The sequence below is a fragment of the Pristis pectinata genome, chromosome 10, assembly GCF_009764475.1.
Source record: "Pristis pectinata isolate sPriPec2 chromosome 10, sPriPec2.1.pri, whole genome shotgun sequence".
NCBI classification, from domain to species: Eukaryota; Metazoa; Chordata; class Chondrichthyes; order Rhinopristiformes; family Pristidae; genus Pristis; species Pristis pectinata.
The window spans coordinates 60,277,464-60,299,197 of record NC_067414.1 but is presented as its reverse complement, the minus strand read 5'-3'; the positions used below and the strand labels follow the sequence as shown (position 1 = coordinate 60,299,197).

Below are 21,734 nucleotides of genomic sequence, written 5' to 3'. Positions count from 1 at the left end.
CAATCCAGGCAATTTCCTGGTAAACCTCCTCTGCACCCTCTCCAAAGCCTCCATATCCTTCCAGTAATTCGGCAACCAGAAATGCACATAATACTTTAAATGTGCCCTAACTAAAGTTTTATACAGCTGCAACATGATTTCCTGACTTTCATAATGCCGTGACTGATGAAGGCAAGTGTGCTGTACTCCTTCTTTACCATCCTATCTACTTGTGTTGACACTTTCAGGGAGCTATGGACTTGCATCCCAGGATCCCTCTGTACATCAATGCTCCCAAGTGCCTTGCCATTTACTGTATACTTTCCCCTTACATTTGACCTTCTGGAGTGCAATACCTCACACTTGCCTGGATTAAACATATCTTCCTTTCCCCTTTACCTTCACTGCTTACGTGCCTTTCTCCTTTCAAAAACCTATAAACTGAAACCTGGTGGGACAGTGCTGTGGACACAGAAGGAAAGGTAAGAAGATGATGAGATTGATCTAAAGCCATCTCTCAATTTCACACTGTCATATGCTCAGATACTGATGCTGCCCATAATAGCGCATTTGTAATAGCAACAGACGACACTAGCTTTGAATGGCCTGCAGTCAGAGCAGGGTGGGAGCCAGCTCCTCGGATGCTAAGGCTGCACATGTTCTGCCCCAGAATTGTCAGATGAACATTTCAATGGTTATACACAATGAAATGCACTAAGTACTGGCAAACTTCCATAACATCTGCACACAAGGTAAAGGAGCATGATGCTTTTCACGGGACTTGGAGCCTATATTTCCAGTGTGGAAGTTGTGGTAACTCCTTTAGCACCCTTGTGGACCCTACTGGCTGTTGCTCTGATGTTCAGACTTCCACTGCAACACACACACAGGAACCATCCAACCTCTGGGTGCTGTAATGGAAGCACAGACTTCTGTTATGGATGCCAGATCACCAAGGCCAAGAGCTACTCAAAATCATCTCCAAGATCACCTGCAGCTTTCCCCTTTAAAAGCCAGCAGCCCTCCATCAGCCACCCTGCTGACGCTGGGGCAACATTACGAAGGATCACTGAATAAAGGCACACAGTAAAGGCACAAGAAAGGAATGCACAAAGGTGAAAAGCTGACATTTTTATCCAAAAATGCAATGATTTTTCTTATATATCCGGTTTCCAATATTTATTTTGTGTTGGCTTTTACTTTTACATTGTGCCAATGTAGCTGATGTGGTGGCCAGCAACAGAGGGCAGACAAGTTGAGGAATGGGAATTGGGATTGTGTTTACTCGTATCATTGCCAGGCATGGTTGGTGGACAGCTTGATAAGAAAAGGAAAGCTGATTGGTACAAAGCCGGTGGCTATAGCTGTGCCTATGAAGAATTTATGCTACCCACAGCAGAAAACTATGAACCTTGACTTCTCTGAGTCAAACACTCCCGAGCTTCACCACTGAAGTCTCAGCTATGGACCCGTTTTTCCTCTCTGTTCCAGTGGTCAGCTCTATTAAACTGTGTGCTGGTGTGGCTTTCATTGTATCTTTGCTGGGTACACTGGAGTTACAAGTCATGCCATCAGCAGATGACTCTTGTCACCCAAGAGCCACTTTGGTTGCCATTTTACTCCAAATGCAGGTGCCATTGTAGTCTGCACAGATACTGAGCATTGATTCACAAAATGTGGCCACACACCAGCTGGTCACTGAAGGAGTGGAATTCCTTTCGGCTATGGTACGTTTCAGTATTGATATACAGTGCTGATAAATGTCCCACACTGTCGGGAGTCCAGCAATCCTTGCAAAACTGCATGCTCACTGTATTTCCTCTCAATGTCAAGAGTGACAGATATATAGTCTGTTTTCTTTCAATCTGAGTTCTCAAGATATCAGTGGAAGGCAAGCTGCCTGCATCATCAGTTCCTGTGTGAGGAGTCCGATGAATAAAGGTTCACAGCCACAATCACCTTGTGAACTCATGGCAAAGTGGTTCTCTTCCTGCTCTGATATTGCAATCATGGCTGAGGCAGGTGGCAGATTTCAGTAAGGATATTCTTACTGAAGCACTGACACATTCTTCCAGCAACTGCTCTCTGAACACCCTGGGCAGGCGTGGCCTCCTGTTGAGAACTCTTCTTCTGTCCTACTCTGCCTTTTCCCAGCAGTTTGTTTTTCTCTCTATGTCCTATCGTTTTCCCCGTCAGGTTGTATTTCATGGGGGTGATTACTAATGCATCTGTGTCCGAGAACAACTAAGTTGTATAGAGTTCTTCAAACCAGAACAAAGTCCTTCAACATCTGACACATTATTTCCTGCAGTCTTCAGTAACTTTAAAGAACTTTAGAAAGCACCAGATCAATGCAGAGTCTTGAAACCACAAGAAAAAATCAATCACCATTAGAATGAAAGTAACAGGTGATCCCTATTAATAGCACTTTCACATGTGTGTTGGGGGAGGGCTTGGTGAAAAGGGAGTTCCTTGATCACTTGTGCAGCAGCTCAGGTTTAAAAAAAGCTTTAACTGGAGCACTGAACTCTAAAATGCCAGTGCTGGCATAGTCAGCATTGCACCATTTGGCTATTCTGTACATATCGGGTGGGTCCAGCTGTGCATTTTATCAATATGGTGTCAATATGATGAATCAAACATTATGTTAAAAGCCAAATGGCACTTACAGCATGCTTCAGAACTGAATTTTGTACTCTTTGAATCTGAGTATTAATCTGGCTACATGGCTTACTACGACTCATGGCACGTCCTGTTCAAGCACCACTATTTCATGCCAGCATGCTCATACAGATTTGGTTGGCTTTTAAACCAAAATGGTGCGAGTCTGCAATGTGCTTTCAGTATCATGAATAGACTACACGCTTTTACCTTCAGTTTTACTTCCTGGTATGAACTATGCTTTGCATAATAAAAACACAGGCTGATGATGATCCTGATCTCTGGCCCAAGTACTTGTAAACTTGGATTGACTAATTTGCAATGAGCTAACAGTCACCTGCCACGTGTAGAGTATCAAAATTAGAATTATTTCAATTCACTTTAAAGTTTCTTGAGCCAATTACTTGAGAATGGAGGCATCTAATCACCAAGCCAGACAATGCAGCAAATTGAAGAAACAGTTTTAAATTATCATTTATCTCAAATCTTTCTCTCCCACGAGAGTCTTTATAATGTCTGAGCTCCAAACCAAATTTGAAATTCAAACAAGTCCAATTTAGAGCAATTGGATTATCTTTGCTTTGGATCTGGAGAACCTAAATAACTTGTATGGTGTCCACCTTATTTCAAGATCATTTAATTTGAATTATCACTTAAATATTTTATCAAACCACAAAATGCAAGCAGTGTTGTTAATTAGCTCAATTTGATTTAGTGGATACCATATCTCCTTTAAATTTGTAAATGAACTTCAGATGAACAGTAACAGACCATACATGTTGCTACTTCAGCACTAATCTCTGAAATTTCCTTCTTAAAGCTCTCAATAAACCCCTAATATCATTGCCCAAGGTTTTGGGTCACCAGGCTTAATATATTGCTCAATGTCAAATGTCGCTTTAGAAGAAAGCATTAAAAGAATATTGAAGCTGCAACCTGCATCAGATATTTAAATTATATTTGAAAATACTTGTAAAACCAAATCTATTTTTTTAGCAAATACTGATCTGCATAAAATTTACTTCCAGATACAGATGCATGGAATCAATATTCGAAAGTATTCACGTACATGTTTGCGAGTAACATTTCGAACATCTCCCACATACATGATCTTCCCCTGGTGTCGGACCATACCCACTGTGATGGAATCATCACAGACTTCGGATGCAATGTAGCGTTCCACTTGGATCCCCAGATCCCTTAGAACTAGCAGCCCTGCAAATAGATAAATATAGTTTAACCTGAAAAGAATAAAAAAGGTTCAGCCTGTTTTTTAACTCATTTTTCAGTGATAAATGATGGAAAGGTCATGCTAACTGGCACCGGCAAGTCCTGATAAATGCACACTTTGCCAAAAACGGTTTTGGCTCAGTCATCAATTTTTACAGACCATAGCCTTCATTTATTTTTTTAACAACTGAAGTATTAAATTGAAAAAATATTTCACCATTTATAATTTTTAATTCACTTTAACATCCCTGATTAGACATCTGCCTTATGCAGAAGTCAAATCTCTGCTGCCTGTCAAAAAACTTAAAACAATAAATAAACAGCATTAATTAAAGAATTGCATTAAAAACTATCAATAAAATCTCTACTCTCAAATCCAAACTTATATGTCTGTGAAACAGATATGAATGATTTAATTGATTGTAACAGTTTCTGATGCTTGAGTTGTTAATCCAATGTGGATGAAATACACTTTATGCGGCAGAGATTCGTACCATTGGATCAGAATTGTTTCCATAGAAATTATGGAAGTTGAGCAACGATGGGGATCAGCTCCTCTTGTCAAGGTAGTCACTATTCATATATCAATCTTAAAGTTAAGAGGATTTATCATGATTCCAATTATGTAGTTATACAAAGCTTTTCAGTTATAGTTAAGGCTGGTTCGTGCAATAACAACCTAAAATTATTGATAAAACAACCTTATAGAACCATTTTGAGTGAACATTCTTTGGCAATTTTTCCATAATGTTTCACTAGAGTTAAAAATACTCAACAAAAAGTCAGACAAAAATTAAATTAAACCACAGCTCTAACAGATACTCTTTGGCTACATGGAGTTCCAATTTTCAGATGACTTCGTAGCACAATTTGTTTTATTTATCCACAAACATAAGGTTTTCACAATTTTAGGATTTAATGCCAATCTCTTATTAGGCTTGAGAAAGTGCTGGTTTGTTGCCTTCTTGAACTGCTGCAGTCTGTTTCTTGAAGTGTTCCCAGTATGCTGTTAGATCAGGAGTTCTAGCAACTAGACCCAGCAACAGAGCACCATTTTATTACCAATTGTTGAGATAGTTATCTTCACATTACTTTAAATATGTGCCAAATACTTGATTAATTATTTCAACAATACTAAGACAGCTTGTAACATTGTGAGCAAGTTTCTTGACTGTTATTATTTTTAATAACTCATTTGGTATTCCAGAATTTGGAATTCAGAGGATCAATGGCTTGCTTACAATACAAAGAACATTCCATCTGCTCTTGCAAGTCCGCTATTAATTGTCTTCATCCTACATAAATCCATGAGCATCTGCCACATTATTTCATGGAATCAGGAATGCTTTTCCAAAGAGAATAGCTGAGACATGCTACTGATTTTTTTTCTCAAGGAAAAGTATTGAGAGAGAACTGGGCAGCAGGAACGTCTTGGGAGTCCTCAAGGAGAGAACTGCCACACAGCCACAATGGCCAAACGACCCTTTGGTCTGCTGTAGATGCTAAGTTTCTAAAGAGATTTTTTTTTATTTTCTCGTGGATAATATGAAGAAAAATCAGCAAATGATGCAAAATAAAATCAGAAAATAGATTATTATTCTGGAAATATCTCATGTTGAATATACATACTTAAGTATTTACATATTGTCAGTGCAGAACTAATGGAATATGCAAAGGGACAAACAGAAGAATCCTGTAAATGTCCAGGAAATCAAAGCCAAAGTCAAGTTTATTGTGATAAGCACAAGTACATACATGTATGCACAGGTGCAATGAAAAAATGTAAGTATAAGGAAAAATTTAAATGTATTTCTAAAGCAAATCCTGTTGTGCAGTTCATAGCGAATTTAAGGAAAGGCTAATGATAAGAAATTCATCCAAGGTTGTTGGTGCAATATAGGTGGCTACAGTAACGTTGGTTGTACACTTCAAGAAGTTGAAAATGAAGGCAACCTCTGTTATTTGCTAAATTGATCACCAGAGATAATCTAAAGCCAGATCCAGACAAAATCAAGGCAGTGAAGTACTGCTGAGCATGATGGGTGTTACAGGAGTACAACCTGTCCTGGGGTCTGTCAAGTATTGGAGTAAGATCCTGCCCCATCATGTAGAGCTGCACAGATAATCTACCCAGAAGGATGTGGAACTGTGTTCATGAGTGAGCAATCAACTGAGTTAGGGAAACAAATCACAGCAGAACCTGTGTTGCAATACTTTAATGTTTACAAAATAAAGCAACTGACAAACCACTGGTCTGAGGAAAATGAGCAACGATCTTGTAGGAGGGTCAGCATACACAAGCAGAGCTCTGAAGGACATGAAGACATACTAAACCTAATTAGAGAACAAGCTATTTGCCATGATCATTGGTCTGCAGAAGTTTCACCAATATGCACTCAGGAGAATTCTGTATGTCCATAGTGATCACTTGGAAATTTTCTATTTAGCATTTCCATAGAGCATTAAAAAGGCTACAGAGGATGTTAGTGTACAATGTACAGAGTCGCTACTGTTTGGTCAAGGGTGGGTATGTAAATGATATGCTTTGCTATCTCAGGGGCACACAGGATGTTGAGGTTTCTGAGCTTGAGACAATCAGCATAGCAAGACATATTCTAAAGTCTTAGCCATTAATGCTGGAGTTTGAAAAGGCTTTGACAAGATGATAAAATGTTGTGTCTGAAGTGAGCCATTCAGACAGGAAAGGAAGAGACATGGTGTTTAAATGAGCATGTTTTCACACCATACTTCTATGAGAGATAAGTTAGGCATTCAAGGTGACCTAACGTTCAGAGGTGAACCTGCTCCCAAACTACAAAGGTATGACGTGACCACAGGCATTCCCTCCTTACATCTGGAAAGGGATGACTGCAACCACAGGAAGTATCAGCTGGTCAGGACTAATTCAAGTCAGATCTGTTTCATCTGGAAAGTGAAATGTACCTGGTGACAATGGGTCATTTTACAAATTTCTGGAAAGTAGACTTTGACAAAACCCAGTCATGACAGTCATTTGCAAACTCAAAGGACTCTGTGAGATACATCATGCTTTAGATGCTGATCATAGATAATGGGTCACAATTCACAGCAGACAAGTTTGTGACTTCCTCAGAGGGCTGGCAGATTAATCACTGTACAACATCATTTCACTTTCCACAGAGAAAGAGAAAGGCAGAGAAAACTGAAGGTGGCCTAGGAGTTGCAAAATGATCGCAGTCAGATGCCTGGTTATAAAATAGCTAAGGCCAAGCAATATCAAGCATTCCTATGAATAAATTAACTAGAACTTCAGTCCCTGCTAAGGAAGGTTGCTAGAACCAACAGTCCAAAATAAAGAGTAAGATGACAACTGAAGCTGGCCAGAAGTCAGAAACATGGCTACTGCAGAAGAGCTAAAGACTGTTGCCACTAAGATATGAAAACACAGTGAAGATGAAATTCAACTCAAATCAATACCAGATGTATTAGAAGGCAATGATGATGTCACATTCCAAGCCCCTGATAAAGCCAAGGTCATCACTGAGAAGAGTATCTCATATCAGAGAAACAGATATCACCTCAGGAAGACCACCCAAGGAAGCCTGCTTGACAAAAGCAGATGTGGAGATGCCACAGGATACACCAGTGACCCCACACAGCTGGAGAACTGTCACCACCTAGGGCTAGTTCCATCAGACTAAATATCTGCAATGTTATACTCTGTTTCTGACGAAGGATGGATTTCTATTTGTCAACTTATTTTATTTTTTTGGAGTTTCCTTCTATTATTTCCTTATCCTTCACTCACTGGGGAAGGTTTTAACAATGTGGGGTGGTGTGGGATGAAGGGGGATGGATGACCAATGGGAGACCAGGTCCTTTTTCAAAGCCTCATTGACAAAATGCATTCTTCGATACAAGTGCCTGATGCAATTGTCAGCTCTGGGCAAGCAGAAAATCAGGAGGCTTAAAGGGTGACCTGCTCAGGGCATCCCAGGTCCTCCTGGCCTATAACATATCTCATAATATACTCATCTCCTCTGGTGCAATGCCAGCTTTTATTATTGAGTTTCCGTGATGGACATTTAACCAAATACAAGTTAAACTATAATAGAGGTTGTGTACACGCTACCCGAACACAATTTGCATTAATTGGTGAAGCTCCTGCTTCACCTAGATGTCCAGCATTGGCAACTGGAAAATGATAGAGGAGCGGGAATGGGACAATGGCTTTTATTATTTTAACTCAGCAACTATGCTGTTAAAGTCTTCCATATCCTCATCTCTACCGGCTCCTTCCACATCCACTCTATTTTGACTTTTTATCTTCTATATCTTCCTTTAGTTGTGTCTTTCTTTCTTTGACTTCTCTCTCCACCTATCAGTGAGGCTTGGCTGGGTGACTACTATAGCCAGAGTTTCCAGGCTTCAGGCAGAGCAGGTATTTTATGCTGCAGGTGTGATTTGAGGTTGGAGCAGTCAGCCTGAGGGATTGGAGTTTGGGGTGATGGAACACTTAGAAAAGATATCTAGCCTGAGCCTTCAACCTGTAGTTAGGGGAGTGTATAAACTTTGCACGATTGCATTTCTAGACAAAGTTCTGATCATAAGGTATTCAAGTTTCCTGACAGAAGGGTAATGCTAATCCATTAGAGTAGCTAAGGTTTGAGTGAATGTATTTCAAGGAGCCATTTTCAATATTACAGTATTTCAAAGAGTGCTATGTTTTAGTCAGATGTTGAAAGAATATATAAACTTTGCCATTAGTTCTTTTTTAGGTTTCTTGAACTTGAAGTGTGCAGGTGAGCTTCTTGAACCCATGAACTGGCTTCTAGGATTTGTAATATTTTCCATCAGAATGGCAATGCGCCTCATATTAGACTGACATCTCTTAAGTCCTTTGACAATTTTATCTTCTTCTCTCCTGAGGGGTGTCACTTAGACTAAGGATCCATGCCATTCACCTTGTGATATTTCCCCAAGCAGCTATTATCCATGCACGTGCCAACACTCAGGTCTAATCTTGCTTCAGCCACAGTCCATACATAAACATTCAAAGTAGAGGATTGCTGAATAATGTTCAAGAGAGGGATCTCTTGGGCATGTTTTCTCACTCCAATATAGTGTTCTTAATCACTGCCAGTGGTGAGATCAATTAACTGAGATTAACTAGTGATTAACTGGTGACTTTTCCTGATTTATAAGCGTGGGACACCTACTGACCAAACTTTTTAAAGCATTGGTGCAAAGCACTTTTGGCCTTTGCGAGTTCAGGCCTTTGCATGTTTAAAAATCATGGCGGGAAACTTGTTTCTTGCAAATCACAGAATTCAATCAATTAGTGAACTGTGCTGCTCATTTGGTTTCTTCCAGTTATTGTTTGTACCATTAGGACACTCATGAATTTAGGCAGAACACAATGCTTACTCATTCAATTTGAGTTAAAATCTCTATCCTGATTTTCTAGGTGGATTCTTTTTCATTATATATATGTTTCGACTTACTTTGTGCCTAAAGCTATAAATTGCTATCATTACCTGGGTTTTAAAAAAATGAGATCAATGCTATTTTGGCATGCTTCTTGGGAGTTATTTCCAGCATATTGTTTTGTATCAATCCCGATTTGGGGAATAAATAGTCAATAGATATATGCATAAATTTATACATCATATAAAGCTATGAAAAATGATTTGCTGGAATAGTTCTGAAGCAGCTCAAAGAGTTCCCATCAAATCCTCAGAAGAGAATCTGAAATAACTTTCATCGGTATTTTCTGTACAAAAAATAACTAGCGGGAAGATAGTGAGCTGGACATTCTTTGTATCCTATCCTGTAGGACGAGTCCTCAAAGTTTGACAGTGGAGACTCCTGAGAAACACCTTTCATAGTTGTACAAATAAATTAACATTCAATGAATAGTCCGATGTATGACAGGAAAAGGAAAACTCTTTGATTCAAAACAAGACCTAGTTACATTATACTAAGTGCTGTCAGGGGTCGCTCTGTGGATGCATTCTTGTCTCTGATTCGGAAGGCTATTAGTTTAAGCCCTATTCCAGAGTCTTAAGCAAGTAGTACTGAGGAATTGCTCCACAGTTCAACTGTAAGGCTGCAATGAACAACGGATCATGCAGCTTTTTAAACCAATACTGCCATTCATTTAGATGACGGTTAATCTGTAACATATGTTATAGCACATATAACACACACACACACACACACACACATATATATATATATACATATATATATATATATATATATGTTCACATTGCCTGAGCCCATATTCCATTGTAACTTAGTCCAAAAAAAGTCTATTATCCTCAAATATAAAATGAATAACAATGAATAACTGAGTGTACATTGTTTTTTGTGGTAGAGAATTCCATATTCCTAAACTCTACATGACAAACTGTTTCCTAACTGAAGCTGAACACTCTGGCTCTGACTTTAAGAAAATGTCCCCATGTCCTTCACTTGCCTAAAAGTGGAAGTAATTTATCTCTATTGTTTGATAATTCTAAACTCATGCAAACCTTAAATCACACCTTAATTTCCTTATTTCAAGAAATATAAACACACCTTAATTTCCTTATTTCAAGAAATACAAACTTAGTTTAAGTAATCACTCTTTATATTCAAGCCCTTGGCGTTCTAGTATAACATTACAGCAAATCTATACTGCACTCCTTCTGAGGCCAATCTATCCAGCTAGAGTAACTAAATGCTTAATACAAACTGCAATTAATCATGAGATTAAAAAAAATTGCAACTAAGCAGCATTTTGATCACACTTAAACAATGACAGAATATTTTGATAGTTTTACAGTGTGGGAGACAAACAGGGCCTCATCATAATGATTTGCAACAGTCCAGATTGCAAATACTATTTCCAGCAAATATTTTATTGTCTCATACTTTACTTTCAACATTTTTAAAGTGAGCAAGGTTGGACTGAATAGTCACCTTGTATAGCTGGTCTGAGTGAATCACTGCAGCAGGTGACTGCACTTGCTGCTAGTGCTGTTGTAATCATCTGCTCCCTCCTTTTGTTTTCCAGCTGCTGACGAATGAGCAGATCTGCATGAGCTGGGGGGGGGACCGGGCACTGTGGGAGCAAAGTGTCTCTCAAGGTTTGTATAAATGCTGCCAAAGCTTGTGCTTTAGCGTAATTCAGCATGTGATGGGGACATACACATTAATTGTGATTCATTGACAGTCCTGATCACAATATATCCAGTCTCAGGTGTGGTGACTAGAACTACATGTAGGACTCTAGGTATTAACTATGTAGATGTTGCAGAATATTCTCAAATTAATATTGATTATTATGCTTGATTTTTTTTGCATAGTGGTATTTTCTGCTTTGTACTAAAAGCATAATGACTGGACATTGAGTATTTGATGTGTGGTCATTTTTTAAAAGATATTCTGTGACTTGCACCATGATTACTTCTCAACATTAGCAACCTTTCCTTCAGCTAGCTTTCACACTGGCTAATTTTAAGTTTGACTGCACTAATGGATTAAGAGGTTTTAGGCTTCTGTCATTTTTGAGAAAGATCATAATTAACTTATTAGTCCATAATTCTTATGTTTTTCTCACAGTGGTAAGAGTGTTCTGTGGCATTGTTACTCCATTGCACTATATTTGAGCACTCATTGGAAAATACTGAGATTCTGTTTAAAATGCTGAGCTTTCATTGGAATACTTAAAATGGAGGATGGTGTGTTATACCCTGTAATGTAAAGTCAACCTGAAGTTAAGCATGTGATTGCTTTAAGCAGAGAGCAAGTAATAATGCAGTACCTGAAAAATCACTGGACTTCCAAACTAAATAAATGATGAGATCTGTTCTAATCATCAACATATTTAGAAATTTTGCTTGCTTTAACCATGTTTGTCTTTCCACAAATGGAGACTGACCTGCTGAAATCTTGAACAATTTAAGAATGCAAGCTCTTATTTCAGATTTCCAGTATTTGCAAATTTTTGCTCTTGCACTTTTGACTGCTGTTCTTCAGCTGCCTAGTCTTTACTCTAGAATATTCTCCATTAACAGCTCTGTCTTTCCAATTTCCTTCTATCCTGTTAAAAACCTCTTTCAAGCTGGATCCTTCGAACAGCTGTTACATCTCTTATATCTGGCATTCATTTTTCTTTGTTTGCATCTCTGGTAAGTTCTCTGGGATGTCAATCAGCACTGGATAGTATTAATGTGTTTTATATAATGCTTTTAACATAGTAAAATGTTTCAATATGCTCAATTAAAGGTGGTATGTTAATTCAAATTCCCATTGTTTGTATTGGTGAAATAGGTTATCAATTCATTGATCAAACTTGACTAAATCCTACAGAAAATATTGTTCAATTTTTTAATAGGATAGAAAAGGATAATTTACTGAAAACCAACACATTCCAGCTCTCCATGATAGCTCCTCCTCTGAATAGGCATTTCAATATTTCATCCAGATTTATATCTTTCACAAAATAGAAGGCCACAGGTCAAAATGGGACTTATAGATTTTTACATTTAACAGCAGATGGGTTATTGGATGGGGGATGAGAATGGTTGCCTGATAATAAGGGCAGCAGTGAGAAGCATCATGGTTCAGAAAATCAAGAACAAGAATCAATGTGGATGGAAGTAATAAATAACGCAGTGCAGAAAACACTAATGGGAGTAATTTACAGGTCACGTTATAGTAGCTATATTGTTGAATTAATCAATAAGTAAGTGGAGCTTGTGAAAAGATAATTATTGTCGGAGCCTTCAATATACACATAGATATGGAAATTTAAACTGGCAAATGTACGCTGCAATAGGACTTGAATGTATGTTTTCAACACAGAGTCCTAGAACTATATTATGAAACAGACCAGGAAACAGGGTACAGTCTATTGTTGATCTTAAGAGATAATTAGTAATCTCATTGTGAGGGATTTGCAAGGAAATGTGAGTATTATTACATTACAACATTTAGGTTGTGTTTAAGAGTGATATTATTTAAAATAAAACCAGAGCCTTAAACGTAAGTATAGCTAATTAAATAAAAAGGAAAGGACAATAGATAAAAAGATGTGATGGTAGATAAACATATGAAAACATAAAGAAATAAGGAAATGGCTGAGACTTCAATTATTTTTTAATCTGTATTTATTAGGCATTTCAACAAAAACAGAGAAAAAGGTGGGAAATTAGAAGTCTAATGAACTAGGGAACTTAAAATAATTTATGTTAATAAGGAATTAGAACAATTGGATGAAATTCTGAAACATTCCCCTGAAATTGACACCTAGCTGTTCTAAAACAAATGGCTGCAGAAACAATGGACGGCCTACTAAAATTCTGGCACTATTTTAGTGGATTGGAAGATAGCTAATGTAACACTAGTATTCAATAAGAGGGAAAGGGAAAGATATCCAAATCTCGATAGCCTTCCATTAGTTGTGAGGAAAAGGCTGGAAAATATGGTTTAGAAACTGGTAACTTTAGAAGCTTGGAAGAATTATATTGTTCAGGGAGGGCCAACATTGGTTTATGATTTATATATATAATAAACTTTTTGAGGATGTAACCACTATGTTAGATGAAACAGTTTCAGTAGATATAGTATATTTGGATTTTCACAAGTGCCACACAAAAGAACATTACAGAAATCAAGGGTTCATGGAGATAAACTAAGAGATCAGCACATACTCCTTCCACTTCATTTTTCTGTGTTTTGTTGAGAAATTTCAGGTTATTATTAATTAGCTCAGGAATAAATAAGTTATTTGGTACATATGCTCCCCAAGGAATATCTCACTAGTACTGAGATCTCAGCAATTTACAATCTTCAGTAATAACTTAGATTATGTGCATATTTCAAACTCTTGTTTTTAAAAAAAGGAAATACAAATTATTTTACTTCAATGGAGACACAAGATACTGCAGATGTTAGAATCTGGAGCAAAAAACAAATTTCTGGAGCAACTTGCCAAAACAATGACAATTCCTTTCCCCAATAGATGCTGCTCGACTTGCTGAGTTCCTCCAGTAGTTTGTTATCTTAGTTCATTTTTTTTCATTCTAGACACTACCAGCATTCTAAAAAGTAAAATATTCCTGATAGTGTGAGTATTCCCCAACCCTCTTGCACCTGGCATAATTCAGAATATTGTCACTTAAAACAAAAGCTGCAAACTGTTAACAGGGAATATAAAAATCAGACCTTATCACATGAATTGCTAATAGTGAAAGGTGAGAATCCTTCTTTCTTTGGAAGAAATAGGTTGGGGAAACATAATAAGTGTGGTCCCTAATTAATTGAGTGTTATGTGCAGGAGTTAGAACAGCTTATAAGGGTATGGTCGTGTTTAAATGGATTGAATCTAAGTCTAAAAGATTCATGGTAAAAATTCTTTGGCCTTGAAACTATGAAAAAATAACTTCCAATACATAGGTTCATTTAATGGAAGCAAGGATTAGTGAGGTGCAAAAATTAGTGCATTTATTCACAATGCCTCCAATTTGCCTGCCAATGATATTAAGTTTTAATTCTTAAAACTGTGATAGAAAACTTCATACATACCAAATAAAATGCAATGAATTGTCAATATCCTTTGCAAGTCCGACTAAATTAAATAGTGTGAGGGAAATTATGAGGACCAGAGTAACTGTTCACCTGTATTCATGGATGTACATTCTTACCTAAGTCAACACACATAGATTTTGTCTGCCAAACAAGGGCCATAATTTGTTGAAGGAGTTTAAAAAGATGGTGAAAGGTAAGGCAAAGTGATTTTTTTTTGACAGGCAGGCCGAGCATCAAGGAATAGCATATAAAAGGGAGGCAAGCTCTTGCAGGAGCAGACATTTTTAAGGAAGGCTATTTTGAGGTCAAAGTGCTGAGCTTGATGTCAAAGTGCAGAGGCTTTGATGAGGGAGGCTTCGGTGAGAAGGCTGAGCAGTGACAAGGTAAGTCAAGGCAAGGTCTTTCCTTTTCTTTTAAACCCAGTAGTAACTTAAGAGGTAAAAATGGCAGTCAGTGGAATGGCCTGCTCCTCCTGTGAAATGTGGGTGATCAGGGAGAAGTCAAGTGACCCTGTTGACTACATTTGCACTAAATATGTCCAGTTGCAGCTCCTCTCAGATTGTATGGATTGGATGGAGTGGCAGCTGGACTCATTGAGGAGGATACACTGCAGAGAGTTGTGGACACAGCCCAGCACATCACGGAAACCAGCCTCCCCTCCACGGACTCTATCCATACCTCTCGCTGCCTTGGTGAAGCAGCCAGAATAATCAAAGACCCCACCCACCCAGGTTATTCTCTCTTCTCTCCTCTCCCATCAGATAGAAAATACAGGAGCCTGAGGGCACGTACCACTAGGCTCAAGGACAGCTTCTATCCTATGGTGATAAGACTATTGAACGGTTCCCTTATATGATGAGATGGACTCTTGACCTCACAATCTACCTTGTTTGACCTTGCACCTTATTTGTCTACCTGCAATGCTCTTCCCTGTAGCTGTGACACTTTACTCTGTATCCTGTTATTGTTTTTACCCTGTACTACCTCAATACACTGTTGTAATGAATTGATCTGTACAAACGGTATGCAAGACAAGTTTTTCACGGTACCTCAGTACAAGTGACAATAATAAACCAATACTAATACAGGATCAGAAGGTGTCATAGATAGGAGTTACAGGAAAGTGCTTACACTGCAGGTTCAGCAAGATAGATGGATGACTGCCAGGATAGGAAGTGTGGGGGTCCCCTGTGGCTATTCCCCTCGCTAACAGGCATACCTCTTTGCACACTGTTCGTTGGGGGTGGGGGGGGGGGTGGGAGGAGGATTTCAGAGGAAAGCAACAGTAGCCAAATTTGTGGCACTGTAACTGGCTCTACTGTACAGCAGGGAAGTACAAAGTCTGGATAAGCAAAGTGATAGGGGACTCAATAGTCAGGGAGACAGGCAGGTGTTTCTGTGGCCACGAGCACACCTCCAGGATGGTGGGTTGACTCCCTGGTGCCAGAGTCAATAATGTTTCTGAGTGGATGTAGAACATTCTGAAAGGGGAGGGTGAAGAGCTGGAGGTCATAGTTCAGCATGGGTAAAGAGAGATGAGGTACTGCAAAGGGAGCTGAGGGAGTTAGGGAGAAAGTTGTAATCTCAGGATTATTTCCTGTGCCATTTGCTAGTGAGGGTGGAAGTAGGAAGATAGGACAAATGAATATGTGGCTGCAGAGCTGGTGCAGGAGAGAGGGCTTCAGGTTTTTGGATCACTGGCATCTCTTCTGTGGAGGGGTGGGGGGGGGGGGATCTGTACAAGGAGGAATGGTTGCACTTGAACTGGAGGGGGAACCAATATCCTAGCAGGGAGGTTTGCTAGTGCTACTCGGGAGGGTTTAAACTAGTGAGTCACGGGGCTAGGACCCAGAATGAGAGTGCAGCAGGAAGAGAGGTTGACATATGCAGCAAACAGAACTGGCAAGTCAAATGGGAAGAGTATGCAGAGACAGGAAGGGAAGCATGAGAGGACCAGTAAGCTTAACTGCATTTACTTTAATGCAAGGAGCCTCACAGATCAGACAGCTGAGCCGCGAGCGTGGATCAGCACATGGGATTATGATATTGTTGCAATCATGAAAATGTGGTTGAAAGAAGAGCTGGACTGGCAGCTCAGTATTCTGGGGTATAGGAGAGACAGAGGGTGTTGAGAAAGAGGAGGAGGTGTTGCATTGTTGATCAGGGAGAGCATTTCGGCAGTACTCAGGGAGGACATCCTACATGGATCGGCCACTGAGGCTATATGGACAGAACTTAGGAATAAGAAAGCGGTGATCACCTTGATTGGGTGATACAATAGGCCTCCCAACAGTCAGTGGGTATTAAAAGAACAGATTCGTCCGCAGATTGCAGAAGGATGTAAAAGCAATTGGGTTGCATCTGTAGGGGATTTTAACTTTCCCAGTATTACAATGGGATTGCCTTAGTGCAAGGTGCTTGCATGGAGAGGAATTTGTAAAATACATCCAAATGGATTTTCTGAAGCACTACGTAGAGACTCCAGCTGATGGGGGTTGTACTCAACCTTTTCTTAGGGAATGAGGACCGACAAGTGATTGAATTGTCTATGGAGGAAACCCTTGGGAACAGTGACCATAGTTCGGTAAGCTTCAAGGTGGTCACAGAAAAAGATAAAGTTGGTCCTCGGGGCAGGGCTCTAAACTGGGGAAAGGTGGATTTTGACAATGTAAAGCAGGGCCAGGGAGAGGTAGATTGGCAGCAGCTGCTGTGGGGGGGGGGGCGGTCGGTGGGGGGGGGCATTTAAAAGCAAAATAGTTCAGCGCCATTATGCCCTGTAAGTGTAAGAGGCAACAAAAATTAGTTCAGAAAACCCTGGTTAATGAAGGATATTGAAGGTGTGATCAGGGAAAAGAAGGAAGCATATGTCAGGTATCGTAAATTGTTATCAAACGAGTCACTTGAGGTTTATTGGGGATATAGGAGAAAAATTAAGGAAGAATGAGGCGGGCAAAAATGAACCAGGAAATGACCTTGGCAAATAGGATCTAGGAGAATCCTAAAATCTTTTATAAGTATATTAGAAGCAAGAGGGTAGCTAAGGACCAGACCAGTAATCTATGCACAGAGCCAGGGGATGTGAGCGAGATCCTATGTTAATACTTCTCATTAGTATTTCCCAGGGAGAAGGACACATAGTGTGGAGAGTTAAGGGAGCAGTATGCTCATATTCTGGAGCACATCTGTAACTGGAAGGAAGAAGTGCTGGAAATATTGCAGCACATTGGGGTGAATAAATCCTCATGGATGGATGGGATCAATCCCTGGATGTTGATGGACGCAAGGGAGGAGATTGCTGAGGCTCTGACAGAGATTTTTGCATCTTTGTTAGCCACAGGTGAAGTATCAGAAGACTGAAAGAAAGCTAATGTTGTACCCTTGTTCAAAAAGGGCAGTAGGGATAAATGTGCAAACTGCAGGCTGGTGAAACTTACATTAGTGGTAGGGAAGTTGTGGAGAAGATTCTGAGGGACAGGATTTATGTTCACTTGAAAGGGCAGGGACTGATCAGGAATCAGCATGGTTTTGTGTGGGGGAGATCATGTTTCAAATCTAATCGAGTTTTTTTTGAGGAAGTAACCAAGGAGATTGAAGAAGGCATGGTAGTTGTGTAGTCTATATGGACTTTAGTAAGGCTTTTGATAAGGTCCCACAAGGTCCACTGGTCAGAAGAATAAGGCACAAGAGATCCAAGGTGAACTTGATCTAAAATTGGCTGGGTGAGAGGAGGCAAAGAGTAGTGGTGGATGGGTGTTTTTCTTACTGAAAATCTGTTACAAGTGGTGGACCACAGTGATAGGTGCTGGGACCTTTGTTGTTTGTAATATGTCTAAGTGACTTGGATGAGAGTGTAGGGGGTATGATTAGTAAGTTTGCAGATGACACCAAAATCAGTGGTGTCGTAGATAACGAATAAGGTTGTTTAAAGACACAGGGGGGACACAGATCATCTGGAAAGCTGGACGGAGCAGTGGCAGATGGAATTTAATCCAGAGAAGTGCATGGTAATGCATTTTGGGAGGTTAGATTTTGTTTGAATATACAGAGTAAATTGCAGGGACCTTGGGAGTGTTGAGGAACAAAGAGAGCTCTTGGGATGCAAATCCATAGCTCTAAGAAAGTGGTGACAAAGTTGGGTAGGGTAGTGAAAAAGACATTTGGCATGCTTGCCTTCATAGGCAGAGGCATTGAAAATAAGAGTTGGGACGTCATGTTGTATTGGTAAAATCATTGATTAGACCACCCTTAGAGCATTGTGTACAGTTCTGGTTGCCACATCACAGGAACGGTGTGGTAGCAATAGAGACAGTGCAGAAATTCAACAGGATGTTGCCTGAGGTGGAGGGCTGCAGTTATAAGGAGAGATTGGACAGGTTCTCACAATTCCAGAGAGAATCTGACAGATTCTCACTGGAATCTAGGAGAGTGAGGGCTGACATTATCAGGGTTTACAAAATTATGAGGGGCATAGATAGGATAGTTAGGCAGAATCTTTATCCCAGAGCAGAGGAGTCTCGAACTAGAGGGCATATGTTTATGGTGAGAAGGGAGAAAGTTGAAGGAGATCTGAGGGGTAAGTTTTTCCTCACAGAGGGTGGTGAATATTTGGAACAAACTGCCAGAGGAAGTGGTAGAGCTTGATACAACTACAACGTTTAAAAATCATTTGGACAGGTACTTGGATAGCAAAGAAGCAGAGGGATATGGGCCTCATGTGGGCAACTGGGATTAGCATAGATAGGTATCGTGTTTGGCATAGTAGAACTGGACCATAAGGGTTCATTTCTGTGTTGTACATTTCTATGATTCTATATATGAGAGTTTAACCTGGGGAGAAGAACATTGCCATTTTGAAAAGGACAATGCCTCAGATTGTGCATGGAATCGACAAGCTAATTTGCAATTTCAATCATGTTCAAGTGAATGAAAAGACTAAGTAGAACCACCTGAAAAAGCTGAAAAGGATTCCAGAGCACTGAGTAAAATATTTAAAGTTGAACAAAAAGAAATCCATTATTTCCCAATATATTTGCAAAGTTATTGAATCTTTTTAGACTAATGAATCAAGTGGATCATGTCTAAGAATTTCTAAACTCACAACTAAGGTATCTGACCAATGTAAGAAATATTCTGATATTGTTAGAATTAAAATGTTAAATAATGGTTTAAATTAGGTGAAGATTATTATGTTTCTGTAAACAACTGTACATCTATGAGCTAAATAAAGATACTTTGACTGTTATTTTGTTCCATCCTTGGAAGTGGACACACAAAATACCTAGAAAGCTGATCTGTCAAAATGCAGTTAGTTAATTATGAGTTAATTATATCCATAATATTAACCACCCACATAGTTTTGAGTCAAACCTGAAGAAATCATCCTCTTTTATTGGATGGAATGAGTACATAAAAAGTAGTCAGCAGGGTGAGTATGGACAGTTTGTTCATATATCGGAGAAATTGTCCTGGCAGTACTGGCAACCATCTTTTAATTCATAAGTGATGCACTTAACATTCTATTGTTGCAAAATCAAATCTCAAATTTTTTCTTAGCCAGTCAGTGATGAGCCTTATTCAATAGCGGCAACGAGACTTAGACAAATGAAAAGTAAGAAACTATGCCAAATATAAATTGCCTGGTGAGTTGAGGCAAAAACATTAGAAAGAAGATGATGAGCAAAATGCAATTAAAAATGTGACTCAAGTAACTGAGTTCTTAACCAATGAGGAGAATCTAAATCTTTAAAAAGGCCAGTCTTGGTGGAACAGACTACTGTTTCAGGCAAGCAATTAGAAAATGATACCTGACCAATGGACATGCAACTTTTATGAAAATGACCTGCATGGCTGTTAACAAGCACTTTTATACATCTTTTCCTCAGGTGAAACTGTGGTTCTGGATGCACGAGTAAATATTGATGAACAATAAGAAATTATAAAGAACCTTGTTATTTTAGTTACCTCAAATGGCTGTCAAAATAATTCTGAGGATAATGGCACTTGAAGTAATTTATGCCTAAAAGCTACAGCTTCTGGTGAGGACAAATGGCACTTAAATAATGAAATCCAAAATCTAATGTGCAGGATACACTGCTCTATTGTAAGCTTCATAAAAATGTCATCTCTGTGTCTGCTTCACCATTGAATTGTACTGAATGACATTAAGTTTATATTTATGGTGTAGGTAGGAACTAAACTTGTCAAGGGTTTTAGCTTGTCTGTTTCAGTCTGTACTCTTTTAATGATATCGTTGGTGTAGTTGTTGACAGTCAACTTTTTGAACACTAAAACTTAAATATTACAGGAGTGGATTCTTATTCCTTTAGGTATTAACTATTAGCAATTTTAAGAACAAAATATACCTAGACTTTTTACTCTTCCATTTTGATTTGCTTATTTTTCTAGATTAGCTTTCCCTTTTTTTGAATTCTTGCTCAATATTGATTTGGAGCTCAATTAATTCACTCTAAATTATGCCTCCTTTTTGTCCTTGGACTGTTCATTTCATAAGCCTTCTATCTGATTGATTAAGGAGATATGCAATCACCATCCCTGTTGACTCAAGTCTCAGATATCCAGCTTGCCTTGTTCTGATATCTGCTCACATGTTCAACAAAGTTTAAAAGAAAGTACATTTGCCAGGAGAACTACCTACATTTGCCACTGAACTCATACATACAATAGAATATGGCCCATTGTATGAAGGTATTAATTAAAATAAAAGTAGTTACAAAATAGTGAGGCCATTTAGCTTGTCTTAAACATACTGTATATCAAGGCAGGTCAGTCTATCCAATTGCATCTATCAAACCCTTGAGACTTCAGGATGTAAGCCAAGCTGGCATCCACTGAGAAAGCACTGTTTTCAATGGAGTAATTTTTCAAGGCGGGGCAATTTTGGGCTGTCTATGTTTTTGTTTGATTAGAAATTCACTTCTTCATATGCTATTTCAGTCCAAAGGTATGGTGGACAAAATTAACAAATTGTGATGTGAGAATTGCTGCAGTCATTCTTCTCTTGGCTAATCTCATTTAATATTCAGATTCAATGGGCTTTCCAAATTAATTCAGCTTAATAAAGAGAAAATGTCATGTTAACTGCTAACTACCTCATTCAATAATTTCATGACTATTGAGGAGATTAAATTGATGCTGAAGGAAAGCAACTGAACAAGTCCAGCAAGTGAATGAGGGCAAGTTGTAGAATTTATCTATTTAAGTTGCCAAGTAGGAGAAGTAAAACAGCTATTCCTACTGTAACAATTTTAGATTCCTTTATGTAGAAACTTGAAACCTTTTAAATGGAA

General features: G+C 38.9%; 1 protein-coding gene across 12 annotated transcripts in view; it reads right to left on the bottom strand.

The window, feature by feature from the left end:
• Positions 1-21,734, bottom strand: part of LOC127574754 (DNA (cytosine-5)-methyltransferase 3A-like) — a 416,558-nt gene that overhangs the window by 50,224 nt on the left and 344,600 nt on the right. For all 12 annotated transcript variants that reach the window (XM_052024036.1, XM_052024037.1, XM_052024038.1 and 9 more), the window contains one exon: positions 3,710-3,855. In XM_052024036.1, coding sequence (XP_051879996.1) covers positions 3,710-3,855 — 146 coding nt within the window. The remainder of the gene's footprint in view (positions 1-3,709; positions 3,856-21,734) is intronic.